Here is a 24,408-nt window from a genome sequence, read left to right as displayed (position 1 = left end):
TGTTTTTTTTTTTCTTTGATTGTAAATCAGCGCTGTTAGTGAAGTTTTGTAGGTTGAGATTCACAAAAGGAAATCAATCACTGGGCTTAGTCTGAGAGTTTCAGTGGTATCGACTGTCGATTTGAGACTTGGTTGATTTGGAGAGGAACAGGTGCAAGTTTTTAAGCCGATGTGACTCTGATTTTCACCTCTACTTTATTCACCATGTGCACCAAAATTTATTTGTAAAGGGGACGTAATGGGATAGCATTGTTTCAGATTAGTTTAAAGGTGAGCTGTAGATTTCAGAATTGCTATTGTGCAAATAGCATTTAATTTTCACAGTCTGTCTTTAATAGGAATTGATTTATTTACATTTAGTGGAAGGCATTTGTACCACTGGAGCCAACTGTGATATGCTTGGAAAGAATGCCAATAGAGATTGTGACTATGTGACTGAATGGTCCATTTGAATAAATAGTTTGACATTTTGGGAAAGACACTTATTCGCTTTCTTGCTGAGAGTTAGATTAGAAGATTGATACGACTCTCATATCTGCCCGTGATAATATGAAGCTGGAGCCAGGAGATGGCTAGCTTAGCTTAGCATAAAGACTGGAAATGGGGAAACAGCTAGCCAAACCTATTCAAAGGTAAAACAAAAAAATCTGCCTACCATCTCATCTTTTAAATCTGTACAAAAACAGTAACTTCTAGTCTTGTTGTCACTGTGAGGTTGCCAGGCAACCAGCGGCAACTTCAGGTAGTCACTGGCCCAGCCAATAAATAGTTCGGCACATAACCTCAACCACAACTTTTTACATTTAGGTTTTTGTATGTATTGAACTAACGAGATATAACTTGTTGATTAGAGGGGTTTAGAGGTGCTGCTAGCAGATTTTTTAAACTTTGGACAGAGTCAATCTAGTTTTGCCCTGTTTGCACTATTTCTGCTAAGCTAACCGTCTCCTGGCTGTAGCTTCATATTTAATGTACAGATGTGAGAGTGGTATCAATCCTTTCATCTAACCTATGGCAAGAAAGCAAGGTCATGGCCATCTTTCTCAGGAGTTTGTCTAACTGCTGGCTTTGTGTCTGACAGAGCGGCAAGAAACCAAAAAGGTGAGCAGAGGGAAAGTGTTTTGCCAGATCACACAGCATCTTCTGGAAAACCATGAAATGTGGAAAAGAGTTATTGCTGCAGAAGCCCAGGAGGAGGCCCAGAAAGAGGACCCGAACTGCATCAGCAGCCCCACCGATCCAATCACAGCCATTCATGAGGAAGAGGAGGAGCAAGCAAGCAAAGAGGAGGAGTCGACTAACGGCTTTGATGAAAGGGAAGAGGTGCCGGCTATAGAGGAAGAGGAAATCCTTCCTCAATCAGAGACTTCAGGGGAAAAAGAGGAGGAACCAGAGTGATATTTTGAACTTTGACCTCTTAAACCAGGAATCTGAACGTTGTCTAAAATGTTTTGTTTCTTTCCTAACTAAACTCTTGATATGGTAGCCAGCACATCACTTCGACACAACACTGTAGAAGATGTTTTGGGTAATATGTGCCTAACAAAAACTGGGTTTGAGGACAGGGATGATGCATGCCCAGTTCATCTGACAAAGGGAGAGAGGTGAGATGAGCAAAAGATGAAGTGACTGAGGAGTAGAGGTAGAAGATGAAAAAAAAGAGAGAATGATTGGAACTGTATTTGTTTTTGTTGTAGTGTTTGTTTTAGTCTGGATCTGGTGCCCTGCCCTCACCCAGGCTGCCCATCCTGCACTACCGACCAAGCACGCTGATTCACAGATTCACTCCAACAGTGAGTAATACACTGTCATGAGCCCCCCACCCCCACCCCCACCCCTTCTTGTTGCTCCCATGCTATCAGCACACTGTGGAGCCACCCAGCTAGTTGAGGATGTGCAACAAGCCCCTTCTCCTTTAAGACAATGAGATGAAAGCCAGGGAAAAAGCTGTGTCCACTGAGGTTCAGCCGTGTGGATTGCAGAGGGAGATGGAAAAAAGGGCCAGTTGTAGCACGTTGTGTATACAGACACACACCCACACAAGCTTCACAGACACACACATACAAACACAATGCTACAGTAGAAACACATTCCATACTTGGATTGGAAGTTTAACAAAGAACCCTGTTGCTCTAAAAGCTTTATTCTCGCTCAAAGAAAAACATACAAAACAAGGGTTTTTTTCATGTAAAACTATGTTTGTCCTTAGTTGCATGTTTTCTCCCTGGCTTTTGTTACTGAAACACATCTACACGTTTCCAGGCCACACAACTCAGGAAGCCAGAAACCCGTAGAAAAGAGACTTGCCACTGCTTTAAGATTTTCTTTCTGTGCTGTTTGAGATGCTATTGATTTACTGATATCCCCAGAGACATGTGGGGTTTTTTTAATCACAAAAGGAAGCACAAAGGGAAACAAGATTATTGATCACATTATACTGTATATCACAATTCTATTTCATTTCGTCTGCTCTCTCAGTGTCAGCCTCCCAAGGGTCCCTTTGCTATAACACAGCACATCATACTGTTAATCACATTAACACTAACTTGAGACACAAAACTAGGTAATAAGGTAATGTGTTTTGTTAGGTAAATATCATTTGTGTCCACATTTTATATCACTTCCCAATTTGTTTGCTTAATCTAGAATTAGACAAGAATTCTGTCTTCTTTGCAATATAATTTATAGCCTGGTATGTAGGCCAAATGTTTCAGAAAGTAAGCCAGTAAGCCATGGTGGCCCAGGCCAGAGCTGACTCACAGCTCCAGATCACCCAAGAGGATATACAGTATGTCAATAAGACATTTAAAAAGCTTCCCTGTGGAGCCTATTGCAATCCAGGGAGTGCTGTGTACCCACAATAATCTGCAAGCCTCAATAAGATCCAAATCATTCAGTCTTTAATTTCTTTGTTGTAAAGAAAATAAAATTGACCATTTCTGAGCCATGGAACCCAGTTTACTTTAAAAAACACAGAGAAAGAGTCACAGCTACATAAATGTATAATGAAAAATTAATATATGATGTTAATTATTCATTCATTAAGTCAAGTAAAGTCAAATTTAGGATTAATGTTGCTATCTGTAATCTTCTGTGACACTGTCAGGTTTTTTTTTACATACACTGAGGAAATCTAAATATTTTGTATATGTAGTCAATCCTCAATGAAAATTAAAAAAAAGGAAGAATGACAGATTTAAGAATTGTACACAACACAGATACTGATCTGCATTATGCACAGTTTCTTTTTACAGAAACATATTTTGGCCAAAAGTTCAATAGAGTAAGTGAAAGTTCCATTGAAATCTGATCATAGGCCAGCAGACCTCTCCTTTTTTTCACAATTTTTTTTCTCCATTTGTAGTGCTTACTGATGACATTGCGTATGGCCTAACAGGTTGTGTCAGTGCTCTTCTTCGATGTCCTCAGAGATTTAGATTGGCAGTGATGGAGAAAAGTGAGAACAAGGAGAACAGCCTTAGTAATGAGGAAGAGGAAGGAGAGGGAGAAGCCTTTTAGCTTGTGGCTGCTTATGAGCGGTCAGTGGGGTCTCAGATTCCTCTAGATTTAACTCTTTGAAAATGAGCCAGTTCGGTCGAATTCAAAATCATGTGATGATCTACGTTTCCAAGTATGTAGAATGTATTACAGGGATATGCAGTATAGTGTATTTGATCTTACATCGGAAAAGCAACGGGGCATGGATTCAGATCCAGAGATTAAAGGATGCTTTGTGTCTCCACTTATTGATCTGTAGCAGGTACTTTTTGTCAAAATTAAAAAGTGAACAAGGGTACATTTTAATACAATTGAACGACTTTATTGGATTTTGACAGCACTTTATGGAAAAGCTACCTGAGACTTAAGGCTGGCTCAAGATGTGAGGTAGATTTGGATAGGCAAATCAGAGTAGGGAGTAGTGGCACTAGTTGTCAGAGGCATTTAAGCAGCATTGATCTGTCATTTTGCTTCAGTTCTGTAGCAGGTAGGGAATTTGCAACATTGCAGTCCCTCAATGATTAGCTGAGGTGCACATGAGATGACACAAAATGCCCAGGAGTATTGGGATTTGTTAAGTCACCATAAACATTCAGAAACAAAATAGCAAACAGACTATTTTAAGTTGCGCAAGTCGTGAGTGCCAGGTGAGTTCCTGGGTGAGGTTTGACCACTCTGATCACTACCTGAGATGATGACATGGTGAAAAAAACTGTTTTAAATTGAAACAGCAACATTGACATGAAAACAGAAACCAAAAAGAGCATAAGATAGAAATACAAACATCCACTAAGGACATAAAACACTTTATGCAACCAGTACATTAGACATTATTCACATACGCTGGATAAAAACTGCCTAAGCAATCTATTAAACAGGCTTGTTTGCAGACACTGTCTAAGTTTTTACTGGCTGAACTTGCCCTACTGTGACCTAATTTCTTAACTCAAATAGAGTTTTGCTAATGTTAATACTGTCTAAATCCTCGGCTGTATCCGTTGCACTGTTATCAAAATGCCCATTGTGCAAAGGAGGGCTAAACTGTGCAACATAATGCCCTTGACTGCTTATTCCCTGTACAAAAGGGTGCAGTGATTGAGCTTGTTTTTACTGCTTGGAAAAAAAGCCTGTGCTAACCAAAGCCTGAGCTTATTGTTCGTGTTCAGTTCGAGCTCTTAATAGGTGTTCAAAGTCTGATTTTTTAAATTTATTTAATTACGATAGCTATTGCAGACATTCAAAGATGGAACTTTTATTTTGAAAAACTGAATTGGGTTTGGCTGTACAAACTGTAATCCAGCATAATTAATTAATTAAAAGCAAAATTACCTAATGTTTATTATGTTGCTGAGCAACAGAAAAAAGGAAAAGCAAAGTGATATTTGACCCCTGAAACAATGTGTGTCTTACCTGCCAACACAAATGGCAGCAGCGTATTTGTAGCGTATGCAGCAAGATGCAGTTGGATTTACAAGTCCCCTCCTGGACCAAATGTCTTCCAATAGCCTCTCCTTGCATTGGCTTGTGATGGTGATAATGATCTGTAAACACCAGCTGATACACCACTGGTCTGTGGCTCATGTAAGGCATCGACTGGGGTCTTTTTAGTTGAGCATTTTTGACACTCTGTACAGAAATGTAGCTTTCAAACTTCAGTTATTCTAAAAATAACTGAAGTAATAAGACTGTAAAAAGCTTTTGATGAAACATGAATGAGCTTGAGCTCCATGCACTGTAAATACCATACGCACCATACAGTATATCGATGCCTCACTTGCCATCTAATGTGCATACTATTGCAGTGGATTTTTTCTCATATCTCACACTTGTACCATCCCATGCTCCACCTCTGTGTTAGGGAATTTGTAGACTTTCTCACACTCCCTTCACTTATTCGCTTGACTTCTATGTGATCAGAGAATTCAAAGCTCACTAGGGATCAAGTTAGTCAAAATAGACGCTTCCCTCCTCTGATCTCCCCCTCCCAGCCCTGCCTCACTAACTGTGTACACTACAGTGCAGCAATCAAAGAGACTTAATCAAAGCTGTGATAGAATTTGGGGTCTCTATTTTGGTCATAAACAATCCAAAACATTAGAGCTTGTGTGTGTATAGCCATTGAGGGGGTTTGAAGTGAGATATATGGGAGTGGTCAACTGATCAAGTTTCATTTAATCTTTTAAGAACAGGTTTCTACGGAAGCCCTGAAGGGCAAGTGAGAAAAAACAAAAATTCTGGTGATTTTTCCGCCACCTGTTTCACAGATGAAAAAAATTGAAGGAACATTGAAAGATTATCCTGGCAACCCCCTTTTTTCACCTGTTCTTAAGTAATAAACACAGGAGAGAAAACAATTTAGATCAGACTTGGAAAATGGATCACCAGAATTTTTTTTCATTTACTTGCCTCACAGGGCTTCCTGCTTTTTGCAATGAAATTAAAGGACCGTACCAGTGTTTTTGCAATGTTTTGCTTCTTAACTACAAATCAACATATTTGCTGACCATTTTCAAATGCCATTGGTTTTCATTCATTTCTCTACAGTATGACAATCTGTTGGCACAGTCCATCACAGTGAACATTTATCTGCATTAATTTGCGTCGTTATACAGTTTAAGTGTAGATGAATTTGATGAACATGTGCGAAAATCAATGGAATGCCCGGAACGGTCGATAAAATATATCCAAAGTTGTAAAATACAACAGCATTTTTTGCTAAATGGTCACTTGTAATGTAAAGTATAAGTGACTTAGTAAAAGGGCTTTAATACCCTCAAAGGGTGTTAAGTTGCTCTTAAATACCTAAATATATTATTCTTGGCCACCACAGCATAAAAGCTCAAGTCATCTGTTTCGTTTTGGTCTGAGTCATCATGACAACATGGACCAGTGATTTGTATTAGGCAATCACATGGCATTCATAAATCTCGTTTTGCAATATCTTTGAATAAAAACTGTACAGGGTCTACAACTAAATTATGTCAGTTTATCAAAGCCAGTACCAGTGGTTTCTTTTAAATGACGAGAAGAAGGGGATTGCTGCACACTAGATTAACTTGTGCAAACCAAAGAAACTTTTTGAACTGTGTTTTTTGTGATTTGCACAAAATGAGCCCTAAAAAGGAGCATGTTTCTTGCATCTTCTTATTTGTCAGTGTTGTCCAGAACCGAGGGAGGATGTCTGGATATGCATATGCTTTGTAACAGTTCTCATGTGAGCACAGGACAGCTAAAAGCAACATAAGAACCGTCTTAGCATTCATCTAACAGACTGAAGCTCACGGTGTTGTCCATATGTCTTTAGTGTCTGTTATTATTTCACTGCCTTGTCAATAGGCAGCAGTAGCACTACAATGGAACTGACTAACCGTTCTGTTCTCAGACTAAAGCCCTTGTAGTTTCTTTTGATGGTTTGAACCAAAAACATTCCTTTTTGTATTGTTTGTTGTTTCAGCCATTTTATGCTCCTGTGCCATACCATTTTCACCTGTATGTATGTATACATTGTTTGAATGCTGTATTTGTCAGCTTTCCTTGTTTGTCACAAAGGAAACCAAAACAACCTTTTTTCACCACCTTTAAAGCAAGACAAACAAGACTGGTATGTTTTATCTACTATAGCAGGCGCTTCACAGACTCAATTCTTTTCTTCTCTCCAGTATCTTGCACTTAACACATGTAGCAATACCTACAGGATGGGGAAATTGTGTGATTCACCAGTATTTGTTTAAGTGGAATATGACATTTTATTTCTAGATATTGTTTGACTTTGTATAAAAAAATATATACTGTACAGATTCAAAAGTATATTATAACAAAAAACTTTTAGAAAAATATTTATTTTTACTGTTTTGTAATTTAGACACAATACTGTAGCTCCTCGATTGCCAGACTTACTGGAAGTGCCTCTCGATAATGTATTACAAAGTAACTATACAATATATTGGGATTATTAGAACATGTCACTAGCAGAGCAGTGTTGATGTTGTAATGTGAATATTGTTGAATAATAAGATTTATAAATGCTGCACACGTGTCCGTCTTGTTCTTTAGCCATTTCTTCAACAACTCGTGGGTCAAATTAAAATGACTACATTCAAACTGTGATTAGATATCACTGTAAAATTTGACTTTGGCTTCATATGAGTTGCAATTGTTCTAATAACATTGATCATATCGTTTCAGCTGGTAATGAGCAACATGTACTCTATATACTTGCTTTATTAAAGTATCTTTTCAAGTCCTGTTGGTCCGTAATTAGTAAACTTGACATACAGTATGGCCAAGCCTAAATAACATAAAGCACAGCTTTAGCCTATTTAATTGTGACTCTGACCATTTATGATGTTGTAATAAATAATGCTGTTAGATGTCCATGTATTTTCTGCTTGGCTGAGTCTTGTGTTTATAATTCTCAGTCACAGGAGGATGGAGCCGATCCACTATCCACAAGGCAGAGGACAGGACACACCTCTGGCAAGATACTGTCTATCAAAGGGCTAAAAAATTCATGGGCTCTTGACAGTCTCCTGTCTACCGTACTTGCATTTCACTGGAATGTGACAGAAAAGCCACAATACAGAAAGAACATGTAAACTTTCCACAGGAAGCACCAGCACTGGGAACTTACTGCTGCCACCACTTAGCCTTTGCGGCTGTGAGAACGAATTTGTTTTCACAGGTTGAGTTTGGAGAGAAAAGGCGGACAGGGAGCCACAAAAGATTGTGAACTATACATCTGATTTCAAGTGACATGTAATTGGTAAGTAAGTGAGTTTGCAGCATGACATTATTAACACCTATTCATTGATGGCTCAGGACCCAAATGTGCTACTTGCTGTCTTCAACCGCATAGTTCAATAAAGACACAAACATAATATCAATATTGGAAATTATTAGATAGTTAAAACTGATGCTGTCCTAAATCAGCTTAAACCAGTACTCCACAAATTTAGCATTGCACTCCTATAACATTATCATACTCACGATGGACAGTTTAAAAAAGGATCAAAATCGATGTAGCAGAACCAGAGACACTTTTTTTTCCCACACATTATTTTTCCTTGTCAAAATCTGGCGCCTACATTACCCACAATGCAATGTGACTGCCGACAGATCGGTCAGAGATTCGGGCGAGTTATTATGCTACAAGCGGCTAATGTAACTTGGTAAGCTCACTTTTTTCTAACTCCACACCCCCACATTTTTTCATTTTCAAACTTGTAGTCTTCAGCCCCAACTGACACCAACCACTTCAATTTATTTTGCTCACAGCTCCCTCTGGAGCCTCACTGTCAACAGACTTTGATGTGTAAAAGTGGTTGAGACAATGACAGTCAAAAGGTGAGCTGGCATGCAATTTGATAATATTGAGGTTTACCCCCTGTAAAGTACATTTTACCATATATTGTGTGGTTTCATTTAGATTTAAGCTGAATGAAATATGTAACACTTAACCGGGTCCAGTATACTTCATTGTGTTGAGAGATTTTCTGCCTGTCGAATTATGTTGATGAAGAATTATTTACTCCAGAGTCCCTTAAATCAACCTTTTTGGCCATGGCATCTTCCCTGTGAATACTGCTGTTTTGTACAGTGACATTTTTTGTTTGTTGTGTACTGCATACTACATGTATGGCAAATTAATGCTGCCTTCACTAGCAAGGACCACACAATCAACAGATGCGTTTAAATGATTTACTAACAAAAACGAAAGATTATGAGCTTGAACTCTTGTACTTCTTTGGTCTGTTGCTGCTTTGTGGGGAAGCTTTGGTAGAGAATCCGCCGTAGCACTCGGGCACGATGGAAGGAAGACATACAGAAGGATGTGTTTTATGTTCACTAAATTGTTGCAGTGACTGTCTTCTGCTTCACATCACACTTCACACTGCTTTTCATCCTGAGCCAGTTTTGGTTTTGAGTTTTAATGTGTACATAGACTGTCCCCTGGGTTTTGGAGCTTTTTTTGTTGATAATATTTCTAAACTTACAATGACAATGTCATCAAATTAATTCTTTGAGATTTTGGAAGTATTTTTGTCTTTAGCAATTTCGGTGTAGAGGATTTGATAAATTGACTATGTTCTGTCTAGTATAGATCGAAAGTAATCCCTTTGGTAATCTTGTTTTCATTGAAGCTGCCTTCTCCTTGAAGTGCTCTTGTCTGATCAATTTTGCCTTAGTCTTTGGAATTTACTAGTGGGTGTGATAAATATCAAGAGACATACTTTCCTTCCATCCACTGGGTGAACTAAGATTACAGGATAAATTAGTGCTGGATTCATACTTTGATATTGACATTTTGCCCTTCATCTTTATGTTAAGTTTCAATGATATGGTTTATGTCTACTTCAAATGGGTAAGAAGTGGCCCAGCTCAGTAGACTTACACTTTCCTCTGTGTATGTCATTGATTCTTCTACAAGAACTATATGTGCACACACACTGCTGGGAGACTCTTACCTTTTCAACGTCTCTCTGTCCTCCCAGATGTTACTGCTCATTCTGTGCTCTCTGTCATGATCTCTCTTTCCCTTCTACCGTCCTGTATCCATGACTATCTCAGAGCTTCACTTCCTCCACTTCATTCATTCCTCTCTCCCGATAATCTGTGCCCCTCTTAGATCTAACCTTGGGACGTCTGTGGATAATGAGCATGCATGGGAATCAAGTCTTGTGGGACAGGATGAAGGATCACCACCAGTCACATCTGCTCTTAGATCAACATGACTGGACAATGCACAGTCCCTCTGCAGTCTTCAGATTCTCTCTAAGGCCATGTCTACACCAGGCTGGCTAAATTTGAAGAAACAACCATTTCTTTCTATTTTGGCCTTCCATCCTCATTATTGTAAGCAGGTGACTCCAGCTAATCCAAAAATGGGCAAAGAGGTGGAGCTGAGGCGGGCAGAATGAAGCCTGGTTGATGAAACCACCTAGCGGAAAACCATCTGATAAGGCACCCACCTGTCACTCAAGGCAGCCAAGTCCTTAATTATGTGTAACTTTAAGCCGTAATATAATTTAAATGGCTGAGTTATAAAAAACTGTACCCCCCTCACAGTTGTCATGAACGGGGAAATTAACTATAGAGACCAAAACCGTTTTTTATACCAGGCTGTAAACATGTTTATTTCTGCTATAAAGTTAGCATTTTAACATGGGGGTCTATGGGGATTGACTGGCTTCTGGAGCCAGCCTCAAGTGGCCATTCGAGGAACTGCAGTTTTTGGCACTCCCGCATTGGCTTCATTTTTCAGCCCCGGAGGTTGCTGCTGACATGGCCTAATTAATCCAGTCCTGTAATCCCTTGTAAGATCTCAGCAAGGAATGAAATAAGGAAGTAAGCTGTTTAAAATAAGATCATACCAGAGCATTCTGACCTCACAGAGGATCCCTTTCATCTCACACATGTAATAGAGTTGATCTGATTGTCTGGCCAATGAGTAATAAAGTAGATCTAAAAGTAAAGATGTAGAAGTGTTTGTTCCAAAATAGTTCAAGGCAAGATGCTAACAACTGCAGACACTGAAGATAATTATCTGATATCATGATCGCTTACACATAAATTGCAATACTAAAAAGAAGGGGAAAAAATATCTTTGAGACAAATGACTAAGTCTACAGCCATGCAGCTCTGTGAGGCTGAAATTTGAGCTATATGCTAAAGTCAGCATGCTAACATGTTTAGAATGACAATGCTAACATGCTGATGTTTACCATGTTCATCATCTTAGTTTAGAATATTAGCATGCTAACATTTGCTAATTGGCAAAAACACATATTACAGGAATTTAGTCATAAAAGTATTGGAGAGATTTTGATCTGATGATGGCTCTAGCTGAAAAGTCAGGGGATCACCCAAGTGATTACAATTCATCCTGAGGGAGATATGAATATTTGTACCAAATTTCAGGGAAATCCATCCAGGAGTTGATGAGACATTTCACTCAAAACCACATGTCAACCTCACGGTGAGGCTAGAGGAAAAGTCAAGGGATCATCGCGGAAACATGAATGTCTGCTTGTGCCAATCCATCTTGTACACACTGAAATCACAGGATAAGTGAAAACTTTGACCTGCTGGTGTCGCTACAGGAAAAGTCAGTGGATCATCAAAGTATTTAAGATTCATCCTCAGGGGACCATGAATGTCTGTAAGAAATTTAATGGCAATCCATCAGATAGTTGTTGAGATATTTCTGTCTGGACCGAAGTGGTGAAGCGACAGACCAATCGACTGACATTGCCACCCCAAGAGCCATGCCACTAGCATTGCTAAAAACAGAGCCAGAAATGTTGGTGTCATTAAGGTTTTTGGGGGTTGAAAAGACTCACATGATGTTGAATTATCAAGTATGAAGTATTAAATTACTAAGTGAAGGAGGGTCAACTAGTTAACCTGATGTGTAAAGGAAAACGTATATTTCCACAAAAATTATAGACAAGAACTGCAAAAATACACATATAGAGGCCAACAGATGCACTCTATTTACATCAAAGCATAAACTAACTCAAATATGCTCTTACACACACCCAGTACTAAGGCTTTGTTTGACGTTGCACTTGATTTGCTATCAATGATGTGAACATGATGGTATTTGTCGGATGTGGGTCATATCAGTTATTTGCCATATGAGTGCTGTACCCTCCATGCTTTCACCCAAATGAATTCCTCAGACTGTAAATACACTTGAACTATTCAGTGTGTTTAGCAAATGAAAACATGTTGAAACAGCAGTATACCGTATAGTCATTATTCCAGCACAGGACAATGACTATTTACATGAATGTAAACCAGCAGTCTGTCATATGATATTACAAATTAGCTGTAATCCGTAGCTAATCACATGACATTGCTACTTATATATAGGCCAAAGTCATGGTCACACCACAGAATTCCACAGAGGAATTGTAATAGCAGTTCAAACATAATCGCCTTGATCCTTTCTGAGGCGTGTGTAATAGCAACTAGATATGACACAGAATATGTTGTTTGCTCAGAGTATCGTCCAAAAAGAAATTACTCACAAGATAATACCACCACCTCTAACACACACTGTCTTTTCATGCAGAAGAGGTTATATATTGTATCACATCTTCATTAAATATGTGTGTTAATTTGGCTCTAATTAGCCAACTTGCTGTTCATTGTGAAAATGTAGCTGTATTAACGGTCAGTTAAAGGCATTTTTAAATCTCATAAATGACTTTAAGTAACATTAATGTAATATTTTGCAGTAAGGAAAAACTATCATTTCAATTGTGCAATTAATGCAAATACATCCAGATTGGAATATTGAGAACACTATTACGCTTTAATAATTTAATTCAGTATCAGTTAAAGATTTTATTCTCGGTGCTGAAATCAGTGATAGTGAGGGTTTACATGTGAGGATTCTACATTTGTGCAACACTGTATAATGTAGTATCATACAGGACTAATGTAGCTGGCCTGGCATTATCCTATCTACCACGTCACCATGGCAACAGAGAAACATGCAAGATTTGTCAATTATGTGTATTAGCTGCAAACAAAGAGGAGCAAACACTATGCTTCCTTGTATTATTACTATTTTCTGTGTTTCTTGTATTATTACTATTTTCTACATGTGCTCTGTGGAATTCTTTTTTTGAAAATCATAGACTATTCTTTGGCTTTTATCACTCAGATTTAGCATGAATAAAAAACCAGATCATCAAAATCTGCTTTTGTCTATAACTTCAGGTTGTGTACAGAAAATGTATAGGCCATTACTAAAAAAAAAAAAAAAGAAATATTATTCTCTCATGATGGTTTTATAATGGTTTTTCAGAGCATACTGTGATCTTTATGAATGTCCTAATTTAGCTAAACTAGCTAAACTCCACATTCAGGTTATTAAAACATCACAGTTAAACATCTTTCTTAACTCTATGAATATTAAAACATTTGGGTCTTACAGAGTTAATAAACTCTCACTTGATGCCACTAGTTGGGGCAGCATTTCAATTTATAGACATTCTCAACAGCATCACAGCAGCAGACTAATATACATGCAAATGTTACATCTGGTCTTAATGAGTTAAAGACATCCAAGCTTCCTAACTGAAGTTAGACCAGGAAGAAATGTCTCTGCAGCCTGAGAGTGCTAATCTTCATTGGTCAGTGAATAAGTCAGTCCTGTCCACCAAGAGGAGGTCAGTACCATCCAGAAGCTGCACAAACCCCAGAAGTTCAGACAGATACTCAAAAAAGTCAGCTACCTTTTGTATTACAATAATTATATTGTAGTGCAACCATTAAAAAAACTACTGGAACCAGATATCAGCTGGTTCTGAGGACAGAGTTTGAATGTGACATTCAGAAAATTCAAGAACATGACAGTGTGTGGGCTTTTTGTAATGAGTACCATCTGACAGATGTGAGTGCCAATGCAATCAGAGACAGTGTGGCAGCACAGGTGGCACAAGAACATGGTGGAAATATGCTACCAGTCACCTTCTGTTTCCACATGCTTACCTAACACGGATCTGTCCTCCAGCAGTAATCAGATCTGGAGGAGGAGGTGAACACTATTGTCAAGCAGAAAAATCTGTCCACTTCACAGGGGAAAGTCACAGCACATAGCTGAGATACAAAACAAGATACAGATTCCCAAACTCTCTAAGATTTTGGGAACATGTCAGTGAATATATAGATACATTTAAGCCAACAGGAGACAGAAACTCCACTTTGAGCTTTCAGGTCCTCACAAACCAATGAGGAAATTGGTAAGACAGTAGCAACATTTTTTAAGCAAGGAGATTTATCATTTGATGTAATTACAACAGCAAAATAACATTCAAGACTAGCAAAATTCATACAAGGTGGAGATCAAGCAGATAGACCATTGAGAGGGCAGGAGAAACTAATTACAACTTAAAACAGTCCTTGAGGAAATCCACTAAAATCTAACCCCTTATTGCAAAACCTTAATCTTATTATTTGCAACTTTTTTGTTTTTCTAACCATGCTTTCTGTTTCTTTAGCTAGTAGACCATCGTCATCTATAGTCTTGTTAAGATTCAATTATTTATTAACTTAATCTCAGGTTTTCTTGAGTTAGTTAGCCTATTAGCTTTCTTTGCTCTTTACTTACTTACTTACCATGCTTACCAAGGGGTCAAAGTGGCAATCCTGCTTGTTGCACTTGCTGACATCATCAGTGATGCCATGGGTTAAACGATGAATGGGGGCATTGTCTTCGGTTGAATATGTTAATTTGATTTGAATTTGTTTGATTGTAAGAATTTTTCTTTACAAAATGGTGAGCCATATTTAAAGTCTTGTTTACACTGCAGATGTTAACTGATAGGCCTACAAGTAACATTTGTCATTTACCTGTTTTAGGTGTGAGAGACAGACACCCCTGAGAAAAATATGGTTCTGCATAAACTGATTGTGCAGCAGATTGAAGGGCCTATTTAAAGGTGTGGTATGTGATTCTAATCCAGTACATGTCTTTTTTGTCAAATGCAGCAAATATCTCCTCACGGTCCGCTAGCTGTCCGTTAAGTGTATGCACTGAAAAAAACTGTTTGTGTGTTTGTACACAGCCCTGGCTCTGTAAATGGGAAAAACAACAGTATTCCAGCCATGATTTGTGTGTCAGGTAACGTTATATGACTTGACCACGGACATTCAGCTTACTTTCTAGTTTGCCAAGATATGCTGTTGTTGTGATGTTAGCTATAGCAGCAGGCGAGTTGTGAGTATCGCTGTCTGGAGCTGCTGTGCTGGCTCTGGGAAACCGTCTCGTCCTCTCTGGCTGTTAGCTTCGCAGCAGCAACTGTAGGGACAGTTTGCTAACCCACAACCTAGCTAACGTTAGTTATATTACTTGCTGTGTTGTTGTTTGCTCTATATCATGATATTTGTCATGGTACTGGATTTCTCCAGAATCGCATTTTATTATATTATTATTATATTTATTAATTTTTGTTAGTCAAGGGGAAGGATGTCCATGTAGCCATGTGTGAGTTGAGGTTGAAGACCACTGTTCCATGTGCTTTCATGACATGTGGCAGATTTCTCAAATGTTTTCCTATTATAGATGCCCAAATACTAATAAAACAATCTATTAAAAAAACCTAAACCTGGCTAATTCCTTTTTTTCCCTGAACTTAAAGGTAACTTGGACCTTTTGGTCTAGCAAATAAAATGAATGTGAAATTAACAATAAAAAACTCAAGCATCCTTGTCTGATCCAGAACTTAATGATATAACCCCATCATGTGCTTGTTCTAAATTGGGCTTGAGTGGACATTTTATTACAGAAAGTTGTAAGAAGTAAACAGGACTTTTATGAGACTGTGCTGGCATGAGAAGAGAGAACACTGCTGTATGTGCAGAGCAACAAACAGACAGAAATAAATCAGCAAAATAAACTAATTTTTATGAAATAGACGAAGCTAATTATCTCCAAATTAACCAAATCAGGAAAATACATGTCATTACAAAATGCAAGCTAAGTGATCAAGACTCTTGAACCAAATCAAAGATGGTAAAACAGCAATTAGACAAATATTATTTTTAAAAAATCATTATATTTTCTGATCCTGAAGAGTATGATGCTTTCAAATGACACCGAGATTACAGCTGGTAAATAACATTACAGCAGCCTATTGGCAAATGCAAGACACTGTAAATGCTATATGAATCCAATAAAGCTCAGTTGAATTGTACAGAAATGAGGGAGAGGGGGCAGGGAGAGAGACAGAGAGTGAAAGGGAGGAGAAGGGAGAAAGAGAGAGAGGCAAGGAGACGGGGGGGGAGAGACAGAAATAAAGAGAGGAGACAGCGAGAGAAAGAGAGAGAAAGAGAGCTGCAGATTAAGACGGTCGTTTTTCTGTGAAAACTCGTTGTATTGTGTCTGCAGTCAGTCCAAGAAAAAGAGCCAGCGGGGTCACTTTCCGTGCGCATCTAACGCACCATATCTCCAAGCATCGTTGGTGAAGACATGTTTCAGGAGATACAAATCCCTATTTGATTTGGCTTAGTCTGCCCGAGAGTTACCGTGAAGTCGGCTGGAAATGAACTCTGAAGGTACATGTCGGTCTCATGATAAGAGTCGGCGCTTCTCCTCCTTCCCCATCCACATGAGAAGTTTGACTGGAGCTGGTTGAAAGGAGGCTACCTGTGTTTCCGATTGGCTGTTTAATCTTTGTAGCTCCAACAACGGGACGACTGTCATACAGGACGCTGAGGTAAGTGGTGCGTTTTTTTCCCCTTCCTAACATCCTGAGAATCTGCTGGATGATTAAGGGTGTCAAAGGAGTGTCTGTCTTTTCTAATGACAAATGGCTTTTTTGTTTTGTGTGTCTGCGGTATTACGTCGTCACATTATCACAATTATTTATTTATATGATAAGATATATTCAAATGCCACCTGTTGAATATCTGTGTTTAACTAATAAATATTTCATTAAAGCCAATAATTCATCTTTAAAACATTTCCATCCTTGTGAAGATTTTTTTTTTCATTGAAACACTGATTAATGGGCTGTGAAACATTATAAGTTTATGTAATGAACGGTACTGGTTAGCAGTGAACTGACTGTAAGATGTGTAGTGGAAAATTCTCCACAAGGCACCTGGTTGAGGAGCCTCACAGCAGCATCTTGAGGTTAAATCTGCCAGAGGTGTTTCCTGCATGTCAGATTCTTGAGAACTGTTCCTTGGATGAAGATTGCTTGACCCGCTTGATGAAGATATTTGCCAGAAGGCATCACTAGGTAAATTCTGGTCCTTAGAAATGCTACCAGACTGCTCAAAAAGGTCTTAATAACCACTTATGCTTTTATTCTCTCAATTGTAAACAGCTCTTTGGTTCCGTCTCTGCTCCCATATGTACAGTAATATTTGCCAGTCACCTTGAAAACATCGGTCTTGATACCTCTATTCTCAATGATGACAGACCCAAGTCTCAAGAACAAAAAGAGTTGTATAAAATCATAAAAAGTGGTTATTATTAATTTGAACTATTGCTTAGAGTCAATAAATCCTCTTGTAGCAACAGATACTTGGATGATTTAGCTTTTTACTTTTGCTAGACTGTAGTACCACTTTCATCAGTGCCAGTCATCTTAATTAGTTGTTTAAGCAAATGTGTGGGAATCATTAAAACTGTCATCAGTAACCATCACCAGTGTTGCCAGATGATTGAAATGATGTTCAAACCACAGCAGAGATGGTGGAGCTGATGTGGAAGGTTGCCTGGATGTCATCTACCGGATCCCAACCATTTACAATATCAGTCTGGATATAGACGGAAATAGCACATCAGACAAAAAGGAAGTGGCTGATGGTTCATGCTGTCTATGACTGACTGTGTGTCTGTCACTTACAAAATTGTTAAAAATATGGTACCAAAGTACTTAATTAATTATTTCTCACTACTAAGAGACAATCAGCTACTTTACAAGAGGTAGCTTGACAGACTTAATACCTTTTAGATTTTCTACAGTGCGGCAGTACAGTGGAATAATCTGCCCACAAATCTGATATTGAGTGTTTCACAGAGCACTTTTAAACTTGTTTGTGGCAGGTAGAGATCAGAGCAAATGAAGATCTGAAAAGGCGATTTTAAAATGATAGCTCATGCTATTATGGTATCTTTGTTTATAGAAAAGGGGAAGTAATGCGGTGACTATATTAAAATCTGAGGAGGGTGGGCATCAGTTCATGTTGGGTCCTGCTTGACATGGAATGAAGTAACTTTTACTGTTGTTATAGAGCGTACGACCAGGACAACCTATTGACGTTCACATGAACATGTATTTTTTAATATAAAGGGAAGATCTGTGAACAACAGCAAACATTCACACATGATGCTTTCCCTGTTTCACCTTAGGTATGGCATCATCTTTTTCTTCTACCTTCAAAGGCCACTGCCTTGAAAAAGCTAATATTAGAGGTGAGCTGACTAATGTCACTATATTGGAATTAAATTTGCAGCAATCAGTAGGGGCTTACATGTGATTGGAAAAAAACAGTTTGTTTTTCTTTGGTCTCATTGAGCACATTTTGTTTGACAGTAACACTAACTGAGAAGCAAAATATAGACAAAACACGATGAAGTGTGTTTAGTTTAGTGACCTCACCTGTGGTAGAGTGTGCGGCGGATGTAGCTTATTGGCTTTGTCAATCTACACAGAACCTTTTAATCATCTCGAGATACAGTTACTATGTCGCTATTTTTAAGAACTCGTTTGTCTCAATTCTTAAAAAGATAATTTTATAATAATAAATGATTCTGTAGCAGCAGCATGAAACATGTTGGAGCAAAGCATAACCAGCGCTATTGTGAGCGTATGAGAGCTTGCGATTTGAGCATGGATATTTATTCTTGACCTTTGGGAACATATATGGTAAAGATAAGCTCAAGTTCTTGCTAGCTTCAGAGCTTGCGTGAAGACCACTGGATGCACGTTAAAGCTCTGAAGCAAGTAAGTGGACCGTGGTGCTTAGTTCAGCTTCAACATACAGACTTGTGAAATATTCACATACTATATAATTTGAATATTTCATTATTTATACTGAGTAAGTGATTCTAGAACAAGTCACCTTATTAACCTGACGATCTAGTGGCTGAAATGATCCACTTCTGTGCTGTGGTGACTATGTTTGTTTGAGTCTAAATAAAGAAGTCTTTTTACCAGACACTACATAACAGTTTAAATGTTGTTTGACGCAGTACTGTACTGACTACGGCACAGTGTTTGTAGGAATGAGAAAAAGAGGTTCAAGTGAGTATACACATTGGACATAAGAAAAAGTGCCGGAACTATTGTTTTTTTTTTTTTTTGCTGCTTCATATTGGCCTACTTAAAGCTGATGTTGGTCTAATTCCTTGAAAGTAGGTCAAAGTTGCTGCGATTAACCAGCTCCTTTGGTCCAGAAAAATCATTCACAGAGCAAACGTGTTACATGTGGCACTAGTGGCAGTATCACTGACAGAAATGGTGATGATATTGTGTTAGTGTTCTTTGCTGCTTGCCACTAGCTCCGTGCCCTGGAGCAGTTACATTCATTGTTTCACATGACTACTGGAAATTCACTGCTTCACAGAAAGAACCTTTCTGGTGGTTAATAGATAAATTAAGACAAACCCCCACTTCCCCGTGAGAGCCTATATCAGAGCAGCAGTGCTGTCAGTTTTGGTGAGATTCTGACACACAGTATTTATCATTTATGGGGATTCATTTTGCTGAATATATTTTCACCGTTTACAAAACCTTTACAGTGAGTAGTTCTGGCCTCAAAAGCGACTGAAGTTCACCATATCAATCATAGCAAATCAAATTTCCTCTCAAGTGGATTATATATTATTTTAGTGCATTGAGGCTATTAGGCTTGAGATTATGGTTTTACCACACTTCACAACCCGGGTTTATGCTTCATTGTGTTTGGCCACATGATATCAGTTACTGGCCAAACAAGTTATGATATATAGGAATGTTTAGCTCAGATTTTTTGATACTGTGGCTTAAAATAGGTAATTGGAAATAAAAATCTTTTGTTCTGAAAAAGTGCACACGTCAACTGTGTCATTACAATGTTGACTTTGTAGTTGTGACTTAAGTCTTAAGATCTTTAGAACAAATACAGGGACTATTGTTTGTGTGTTTGTGTGTGTCGGTTTCCCCTCTGCTGCAGACATGTTTTCTGTTTGTGCGCTGAGGATGAGAAGTGGGTCACATGCTTGAATTATCCATTTGCAGGGTTGCATGCATCAGTGCCAAGAAATTGCATTACGTGGGAGACTTCTGTTAAGGAGACTCTGAGACATTTCTAGAGGATGGAGGTGGGAGCTGAGCAAGGACGCACACAGGTGAACGGACGCAGTGAGGCCACGGCCAGAGAACCACGCTCCTCTCCCTGCACCAGCCTGAAGGTATGCACACTAACATGTCTAGGATGAAAGATTTTCTACCCCGCTGCTGCGCAATTGTTTGTGAATGGAAACCTGTCTATTGGCACTTATCCCAGAATTCATTTGGGAGAATGCAAGGCTGTGCAGTGATGATTCTTCCTTCCTTTTGTTCACAAAACAAAACTCAACAGATCCACTCTCATTTACTGTTCTTTGTCAAAGACATAACAAAGTCTGAGTTTTAAAGTTCATTTTTGACCTTGGAAAAGCAGTTGTCAAAACAATCTCACTTCAAGGTGAGGGGTAGTTGCTGTTCTGGAGCTGTTGATTATATCAAATGATCTTCATCAGCAGATGGAGTTAAAAAAATCTGTTTTGTCCTTGCAAAGTTTCAAATAATTTTCCTGACAAAGACTGCTGAAAAACCTTTAAATCTATGTTTAGATCAACTTAAGACGTTTTTTTATTGTTTTTTTGAATGGCACAATCTTACTGTTACAAATACATTTTCCTAACAATACATTTCCTTACAATTCCTAAGCATAAAATGCACCATTGCTCAATTCAATACTACAGCCTTACTTGGTCTGGAATGACCAGTAGCATAGGGTGGCTAATGTTAGCTAATGTTGGACCTCCCTGAGTCGATTAGCTGACTTTGTGACTCTTCTTTTTGTAAAAATTTATTTTACGGGCATTTTATGTCTTTGTTATATAGCAGACAGTATAGAGTTGACAGGAAACCAGGGGGAAGAGAGAGGTGGGGAATGTCATGCAGCAAAGGTCCACAGCACGACGCAAAACGATGATGCTGTGGTTTGTGGTCAGTGCCTTAACTCCTAAGCCACCAGGGCGCCCCATTACTCTTGTTTTACTGTTGCTACTGAGACATCATTGTTTTAGCATTCACTGTTATCCGTTAATTGTCACTTGTGGCCTCCATCGCTTCTGTTTAGCAAAAGTTACATTTTCTAGTATGTGGACTTCTTGACTAAACCACAGCGCCATAGATGGCGCACATGGGACTGTAGAGCATCTACACCTTTTCAGAATAAAGATTAACTCATTTTCTAAAACAACCGTTTTGAAATGGCTCTTTACAATTAACTCATAATGTCTCCATAGCTGTTTTGCCACAGCCTTTGTGTTATGTATAGCTGTGAAAATTGAAGAGAAACTTTTTTCAATATAAAAAAGTTGTCTCAGATTTGCTCCTAATATAGAAAAGACTTCACCTGTCATCCCTGTTTTAACCTTATTTCTTCAACAGGCAACACACGTAATTCATCTTAACATTATCATATCAAACAGCTAGAGTAAAAAAACAAGGCAGATGTCTTTGTGTTCTTGAAGAGTACAAGTTGTTTTGAGATAAAGACTCTCGAGTTGAGCACACTTAGGCTAATGATTCTCTACTTTAGCAACCACATGCTTTTTTTCAATAATGTTACTCATGTGTCCTGTTGTTGCCATAGTGAAAATGTCTAAATGGTTATCAACGTTTCTTTCTGAGGAAAGATCGAAAAATAAGGCAGAACATGATATGAATCTCATATTGTTATAAAAAGAACACCTCAGTTTTTCCTTCTTTCTCTTTTCTTCCTCCCACCACAAACAACCTTTAAAAAGAAAAAGTCCAACAGGCTGAAAGCATGTCTTCTGCCAACAACATGAAAGTTAGTAAAGCCCTAAATGAGATCAGACACTCTTGTTACTTTTTCCCACATGAAAGTGATGTGAGACAATGGCGTTCAAGCAGCTTATCATAATACAGACTACAGTGGCAGGACAGACTTTTATTTCTTCTCAGAATTGTTTGGTTCCCTGACTGGCTGGGTGGGACATGGCACAGACCGTTTTGAATCTAATCCTGTGCTCAACGTTATTCTCTGCTTTTTGTTAATTCCACCAAGGAGACTAGAACCTTGGTGCTACAAACGTCCCAGTGTTTTTTCATTTCTCATTCATTTCTTGCTCCAAACACCATCTCACAACTCCCTAAACACTTTTTAATCATGTTGTGTATCGTATAATAAATAATTTTCTACTTTTGGACATCCCTCTCAGAAATAACAGAAAACCATGTGTGTGTGTGTGTGTGTGTGGCAGACTCCTGTGTTAGTCTAAGCGAATTAGGTGGGTGACATCAATGAGCTATGAACAAAAGTGGGTCGCAGGTCAGTCTTTATGTGACTTTCTTTTTAGTAATCTTTAATCACAGTGAGACCACTGCTTAGGCCACTTGCTAAAAACCAATTAAAAGTACAGAATGAAAATGTCACAATGCATGCCATTGTTACAAATTCCAAAATGAGCACGATGTTATACAGAAATAGTAATGCATTACTAATTCATTGCTTTCTTTACTCACGAATGACTTCGCCCTCCTTCTGAGAGTTAGATGAGAAGATGTATAACACCCTTATGTCTGTCCATTAAGATTAGATTAGATTAGATTAGATTAGATTAGATTAAACTTTATTGTCATTACACATGTACAAGTACTAGGCAACGAAATGCAGTTTAGGTCTAATCAGAAGTGCAATAAGCAAGTACAGGATATAAGTATGTGCATAAATGCAGGATAGAGCAATATTATGAAAATATTTCACAAGTAGTACTATGGACATTATATACTGATGGCATTACTATAAACAGAAGTATACAGATGGATATGTACAATAATGTATTGGACTGGACAGAACAGTAGTGCAATGAATATTCAGTAGTGCAAATTATGGACAGAAATAACAGTGCACTAGATGAGTTATTGTAGTATTCGGTACATAGTATTGGAGTGCAAATGATGCAGTATATGTATAAATAAATAGTCCGGTAGTGCAAATGAACATGCGGTACATGTAGCAAAAACAATTTAGCAGCAGCAGAAACAATATAGCAGCATGTAAGGCTACAACCAGCAGCTGGGGTTAGCTTAGCTTAGCACAAAGACTGGAAACTGGGGGAAACAACTAGCCTTGCTCTGTCCGAAGGTAACAAAATCCGCCTACCAGCACCTTTAAAGCTCACATTAACATGTTATATCTTGTTTGTGTAAGCCATACAAAGACCAAAGTGTAAAATGACGAGGGGTTAAGTGTCAGACTGAAGTCTCCGCTGAATGCCTGGCAACCTCATGGTGATGACAAGACAAAGTCGCTGCTTACTTTCAAGCAATAGTTTGAGGTTTAGAGCAGCTGGCAGGCAGACATTGTTACCTTTGGACAGAGCCAGGCTTGCTGTTTCCAGTCTTTATGCTAAGCTAAGCTAAATAGCTGCGAGCTGTAGCCTTATATTTAACGAACAGATATGAGAGTGTATTGATCCTCTCATTTAACTCTAGGCAAGAAAGCAAATTTCCCAAAAAGTTGAACTATTGCTTTAAGTTCTCTTCTCCCACACACGTGCAGCAAAAGGAGCTGAGGCAAAATAACTTTCCTTGATAGATATATAGACAGGAAGTTATAATTCTAGATGTTGGAGCATAGTTCTGTTGAAATGTTATATGCAGTGCAAATAAGACAATTTCCAGCAGGCCAGTACATGTATTGTAATTACAGAAACTTAAATAACAATGCATTAAACTGCTGCATAAATAGTTTCCCACTGAGCCTAATCTCTGAGAGACGATTAGCAAAAGACAGATTTTTTGTAGTTAAATTGAGAATGGCTATTAAATGCTACAGGTATTTTTTCTTTTAGCAAATTAACAACTACATTTGCCTTGACATTTTTTCTTTTGTTTTATATTTTGCCTAGATAGTCAGAATGGTTGGGATTGTACAGTGTACACATTAAGGGCTCTTTTCTTTTGTGAAACAAGGTGTGCAGATTGTGCAACTCTAAAAGACTTAAATAGGAGGAACAAGTAATGAATTTGATTTCAGCCAGTAACCTTTATCACGTTATTTCCGTCGCATGTTTTTTTTTTTTCACTCTACTGGAAACTGTTGAATGAGAGCAAAATGCCACTACAAATAATTTACAAACAATTATGAGTGTGAGGGCTGACA

General features: G+C 38.3%; 2 protein-coding genes across 7 annotated transcripts in view; both read left to right on the top strand.

The window, feature by feature from the left end:
• LOC122879578 (cGMP-inhibited 3',5'-cyclic phosphodiesterase A-like) overlaps window positions 1-10,622 on the top strand; it is a 62,088-nt gene extending 51,466 nt beyond the window's left edge. For 2 of the 5 annotated variants that reach the window (XM_044203858.1, XM_044203857.1), the window contains one exon: window positions 1,082-7,526. In XM_044203858.1, coding sequence (XP_044059793.1) covers window positions 1,082-1,398 — 317 coding nt within the window. In that variant the 3' untranslated portion in view covers window positions 1,399-7,526. Of the gene's footprint in view, window positions 1-1,081; window positions 7,527-7,916; window positions 8,261-10,123 lie in introns of those variants that run through there. The other 3 variants (XR_006378739.1, XR_006378737.1, XR_006378738.1) reach the window with 3 other exon arrangements.
• A 5,643-nt stretch (window positions 10,623-16,265) lies between these two features.
• Window positions 16,266-24,408, top strand: part of LOC122879574 (solute carrier organic anion transporter family member 1C1-like) — a 30,274-nt gene continuing 22,131 nt past the window's right edge. The window contains exons 1-2 of one of the 2 annotated variants that reach the window (XM_044203851.1): window positions 16,266-16,727; window positions 20,244-20,416. In XM_044203851.1, the coding sequence (XP_044059786.1) occupies window positions 20,321-20,416 (96 nt within the window). In that variant the 5' untranslated portion in view covers window positions 16,266-16,727; window positions 20,244-20,320. The remainder of the gene's footprint in view (window positions 16,728-20,243; window positions 20,417-24,408) is intronic. The other variant, XM_044203852.1, reaches the window with a different exon arrangement.

Source organism: Siniperca chuatsi, linkage group LG7 (assembly GCF_020085105.1).
Source record: "Siniperca chuatsi isolate FFG_IHB_CAS linkage group LG7, ASM2008510v1, whole genome shotgun sequence".
Classification (NCBI taxonomy): domain Eukaryota; kingdom Metazoa; phylum Chordata; class Actinopteri; order Centrarchiformes; family Sinipercidae; genus Siniperca; species Siniperca chuatsi.
Note: the sequence above shows the minus strand (reverse complement) of the source record. Positions and strands in the feature narration are given on the sequence as shown.